General features: G+C 41.6%; 1 protein-coding gene across 9 annotated transcripts; it reads left to right on the top strand.

Moving 5' to 3' along the window:
- LOC122021196 lies at nucleotides 1-3695 on the top strand. 9 transcript variants are annotated; one of them, XM_042579276.1, is made up of 13 exons: nucleotides 1-155; nucleotides 244-505; nucleotides 594-655; nucleotides 946-1067; nucleotides 1179-1251; nucleotides 1391-1474; nucleotides 1574-1690; nucleotides 1782-2177; nucleotides 2279-2613; nucleotides 2684-2783; nucleotides 2862-3008; nucleotides 3093-3224; nucleotides 3298-3695. In XM_042579276.1, the coding sequence occupies exons 4-13, from the start codon at nucleotides 1009-1011 to the stop codon at nucleotides 3604-3606; spliced, it is 1752 nt and encodes a 583-aa protein (XP_042435210.1). In that variant the 5' UTR covers nucleotides 1-155; nucleotides 244-505; nucleotides 594-655; nucleotides 946-1008; the 3' UTR covers nucleotides 3607-3695. The 9 variants fall into 9 exon arrangements, with proteins under 9 accessions (XP_042435210.1, XP_042435209.1, XP_042435216.1 ...); XM_042579282.1 differs by having other exon boundaries at nucleotides 2-155; nucleotides 244-458; nucleotides 564-655; XM_042579280.1 differs by having other exon boundaries at nucleotides 2-155; nucleotides 244-458; nucleotides 564-655; nucleotides 925-1067.
- The last annotated feature ends 851 nt before the right edge of the window (nucleotides 3696-4546 follow it).

The following is a 4546-nucleotide window of genomic DNA, read 5'->3' as shown; positions in this document are numbered from 1 at the left end:
AAAAGAAGGATTTGGATAACTAATCCAATGCGTTTTTCTTCGATTTGGACAACTAGAAACTACCCAACTCAGCCAAACTTTTACCATACTTTGAATATTTGATCCCTAAGCTTGGACCAGTAGTCAACCCAAGTTGTGAAAGCGACTAATTCATGGTAGTAAAAGCATTCAATTGATCGTTTCTCCAGTTTATAGGCTTGTTACACTAACCCTTTTGCCTTCTTCCATCTGCCACTCCAACAGTACATGAAGAAAGGCGAAAGCTTTTTGCCTGTCACAAATACAGAAAGGAGGCAGACATGTGGTGCCGACTGCTGACCGTCTTGCTCATGTTGTCTCATGCAATGTTGTTGGTGCTGCAAACTGCCAAAACCAATCCTGGATATTAAGGGAAAAGCTTCATGCTCTGACATGCATTTAAGCTCACAGTCCAGAGCCAAGGGCAGAATCCCAATAGGGTTGGTTGGTTTACCTTCTCTGAACAACTCGCCTCTTCTCCTTTTTGGTGAGAAATCATGCTTAAGCCATCCCTCTCATGTGCCTAATCCATTTGTTTTTAGCAGCCAATAATGGTGAAATTGTGAAACCAGCAGACTCGAAGACAGGAGTAGCTGGCTATAATTGATATTATAACCCCGTGGATGATCTCAGACAGGTCAGGTTTAAGCAAAGCGAAATGAGTTTTGGTATGAGTTGAGGTTGCAGAAAATATAACATATTCCAAAAGGGAAATGGATTCCTTGAGCAAAAAGGTCTTTGATTGCGTGTGGTGTGTGTTGTGGAGGTCCTTTAAGAACTATACTCTCGAGAACTTGTACTCTTCCTGTCTTGTGCTTCGACCTTCCATGTTGCTTGTCTGTTTATTTGCATCGTAGTGCATGATACATTCCGCAGTGCCTTGTTGTATCTCCATTTTTGACGCAGCCACCCAATCGAACTCCATAGGCAATTCGTCTCGTCCTCCATCGTCGTTTTCGCATTCCAGAGATTTGGTTTCACTCTGTGCCCATGGAATTCGAGGAGAAGCCCGACGACCGAATTCATTCAAGACACAGCCGCTCCGACAGGTACTCATATGCTTCTACACCTGTTCATTTTTCTTAGCTTTTTCCACTGAAGTAGTTCTTGAAGTAGATGATTGTGGAAATTGATACCAAACTACTGCTATTCCGTGTCAGCGATTCTGTAAATAGAAGAAACAAAGGATATAAGCTGGATCCATTGCCTGGATCAGTTCGTCATGCTAAACTGGTAAGTGTGCCTTCTCCGATCATTTTTGTTTGTTATAAAACTTTAAACTTCAGCTTCTTATAATAATTTAATTCATTGTTATTTTATCTAACTTGCTTTGAAAGACCATCATCCTGATCTTCTTCTTTGTGAATTAAAGGTTACTGAACAGCCCACGGACAACAAGGAGATGACAAGTAAGTCCTCCCCGGAAGCTGATGGCCAAGGATCCTTGAAGCATGAGGTACTTAGATCTGTTTTTTGGAATCAAAACAAAGTCTCTCGGAGACTTGCTATAGATTCACGCGGTAAAGCAAACTGCAACTTGTATAACATACTCCAGATTCTACAACTCGAGAAGAGATTGAAGGATCAGTTAACCATTAGGTGTGCTTTGGAAAAGGCATTGGGACACAGTTCTTCTGCAATGTGCTCATCAAATGACAGTTCGATGCCAAAGGCAAGTGGTCAAATTAATGGCCTTGACACCTCTTTCTTCCATTCGTTGTTTAGTGATCTAATTCAATGTTTTTACTTTGCTTTGTTGTCAGCCAACGTATGATCTGATAAGGGAGATAGCGATATTGGAGTTAGAGGTCATGCATCTCGAACAATATCTACTCATGCTTTACCGAAAAGCTTTTCAGCAGCAAACAGCAACACCATCTCGATGTTGCAATGAACACAAATTACAGAAGTTGCAGCATTCCAAGTCTGAATTATTGCCACAAGCATCTCCAAAACATAAAACATGGTCTAACAGATGGACTCCGATTGAAGAAGGCCGTGAAATCAAGAGGCAGGAGAGGCTGCTTCGGCCTGGTGCTCATCGGAGTCACTCTTCCCTTTCTTGTCGCGGAGTTGGTTCGGCTAGGATTTCGCCTTCGGAACAAAGCCTAGCTAGAGCTCTTCACTCATTCCATTCTCAACATGCGTCTTTCCTTGAGGCAAGCTCCAAATTGTGATTCATTCATTCCCAAATTATGTGTACACTACAGAGTTTATGCTCTTTTCGACTAATTTTACTTGTGAATTGTTACTGAAACAGGATGTTGATTCAGGAATGATGAGCTTAGCAGAATACTTGGGAAGTCCTACCGCCGATCAAATTCCTGACACTCCTAATAAACTCTCAGAAGACATGGTTAGATGCATGGCTACTGTATATTGCAAGCTTGCAGACCCTCCTCTGATCTCTCAAACCTTTTTCTCTTCTTCCTCTTCTACTACCACTTCCACCATTCCTGGATTCTCTCCTCAACATCTCGGAGAACCATGGAGTCCTTCCAAAACCGAAGAGCTCAAAGAATTCAGCACAACAGTGGAGATCCCTCATATTTCTGAAAATCACAAGGATGTCGAAGACTTGCTATGCAACTTCAAGTGAGTCGTGATATTGTCTTGACTGAGAAATCTCGAGTATTATTAGCGCTGAAATGAAGTTGTTTGACAGGTTAATCCTTCACCAGTTGGACAAGGTTGATCCAAGCAAGTTGAAGAATGATCAAAAGCTTGCTTTTTGGATAAATGTCTACAATGCCATAATCATGCATGTAAATGTTCTCAGCGAAGCTTATTATTATTCTTAATTTATTTGATGTTTCTAGCAGATATTGATTTTGAATTCCTAGGCATACATTGAACATGGAATTCCTGAGGGAGGTGCGAAGAAAACTTCTTTGCTCATCAAGGCTATGTGCACTATAGGTGGTCGTTCTATAAATGCATTCATGATACAAAGTTTTATTTTCGAGGGCAAGACAAAAAGTACCACACAGGTAATGTAGAGATCTCTTGTTCATGAGCAATAGGCATATCTGATCTTAAAAATGAAATATTTATAGTCATTGGCACTTTTGTAGTGGCTTCGAAGGATGCTCCTTAATCCAAGGTCGAAGTACAAAGATGTCGATAAACGGCGAAACTATGCGATTGAACACTCGGAACCTCTTTTATATTTTGCACTCAGTTCAGGAAGTCATTCTGATCCCCCGGTAAAACGAGTAGACTTCTTGAGTTGGACCTTAAAATTTTGGATTAGTTTTAGCATGCATATATAATTTGCAGGTTCGAATATACAATTCCAGTAGAATATTGAAGCAATTGAAAGTGGCAAAGGAAGAATATATAAGAAGCAATGTGGAGATATGGAAGGACCAAAAGATCCTTCTTCCAAAGTTGATAGATTTGTATGCCAAGGACTCAAAATTGAGCTCACAGAAATTAGTGGAGATGCTTCAAAATAACCTCCCTCAAAATCTTAAGTTGGCCTTGCAAAGATGCCAAAGATTCAACAAGCCAATCGAATGGATTCCTCACAATCCCCAGTTTAGATATCTTCTGTCAAGAGAGTTTGTGTTTCCTCAAGTAAATTGAAAGAAAAATAGAGTGATAGATGTGTAGCAGGGGAAAATTGTGGTTGTATATTTTGTTTTGTTTATGTTGCTGTGATTACTTTTTTTTTTTACAGGTATTGACGGTGTTGTCTTTCGCGCTTGGGCCTCTCCTTTCCTCTTCTTGCTCTGTCCTCCTTTCGATCAATCGGATCTAGGATCTTGTGCCTCAACACATGTCAGTGGGGTAGTGTGACTCCTCCAACAATCAAGTCAGTGTTGGGCTGAGAGTTGTCCCCACGGGCTGGATCAGTTGGTGTCGAAGGTCGTCAGTTGCACTCGGGGATAAAATTCTGGTCTGCTGCGTCAAAAATTCCTTCGACCCCCAGTCATCTATCCTGTCCAGTATTAATCATGATTTACTCCCCCTGGAATCTTATGGGGTCGGGGTCAGGGGACCGCTAGGGTGACGGTTCCACCTTTTGTTAGTGTTGGGCTGAGAGTTGAGATCACGGGTGCAAGAAAAGAGAATTGAGAGCTTGAGAGAGAAGAAAGGTCTTTGCTCGTAAGAGAAAATTGTACCTATCATCGATGAACTTATATATAGTCGACAAAGGAAGATAGTTATGAAGACTGTAACGTGAGCTTGTCGACGACTAGGTGAGCCACGTAGAAGACTGCACGAGCAAAGCACCATCAATCGACTAATCGCAGAGAAGAAGATAGGTCGTCAAAGGGGACAACAGATGGGTTGTACATCTAACATGGTCGGGTCGTTAGTCATGTACTATTGCCTTACGCAAGCTATTTCGCTAAGGTTGGTGCTTCGCCTATCAAAAATTGTCAAAGATTGAGATCAAATGACTCGCTTGCTAGGGATCCTTTCATGTATCGGAGTTGCATGCTATGCACGATTGGCAAGGAGAGAGTCATCGAGCAAGGCTCATAGAGGGTGTGTCGTCTTGCACGAAGAAATTATTTAT

The sequence above is a fragment of the Zingiber officinale genome, chromosome 9A, assembly GCF_018446385.1.
Source record: "Zingiber officinale cultivar Zhangliang chromosome 9A, Zo_v1.1, whole genome shotgun sequence".
Lineage (NCBI taxonomy): Eukaryota > Viridiplantae > Streptophyta > Magnoliopsida > Zingiberales > Zingiberaceae > Zingiber > Zingiber officinale.
The sequence above is the reverse complement of the archived record's forward strand: the minus strand, read 5'-3'. Positions and strand labels throughout refer to the sequence as shown.

What these genes read in the sequence shown, in the direction of transcription:
- LOC122021196 (XM_042579275.1), top strand. Translation starts at nt 1,009, where the DNA reads ATGGAATTCGAGGAGAAGCCCGACGACCGAATTCATTCAAGACACAGC. An exon ending in ATGACAGTTCGATGCCAAAG is followed by an intron (nt 1,691 to 1,781) that starts GCAAGTGGTCAA and finishes CTTTGTTGTCAG; the next exon opens with CCAACGTATGATCTGATAAG. An exon ending in GAAGTCATTCTGATCCCCCG is followed by an intron (nt 3,225 to 3,297) that starts GTAAAACGAGTA and finishes TATAATTTGCAG; the next exon opens with GTTCGAATATACAATTCCAG.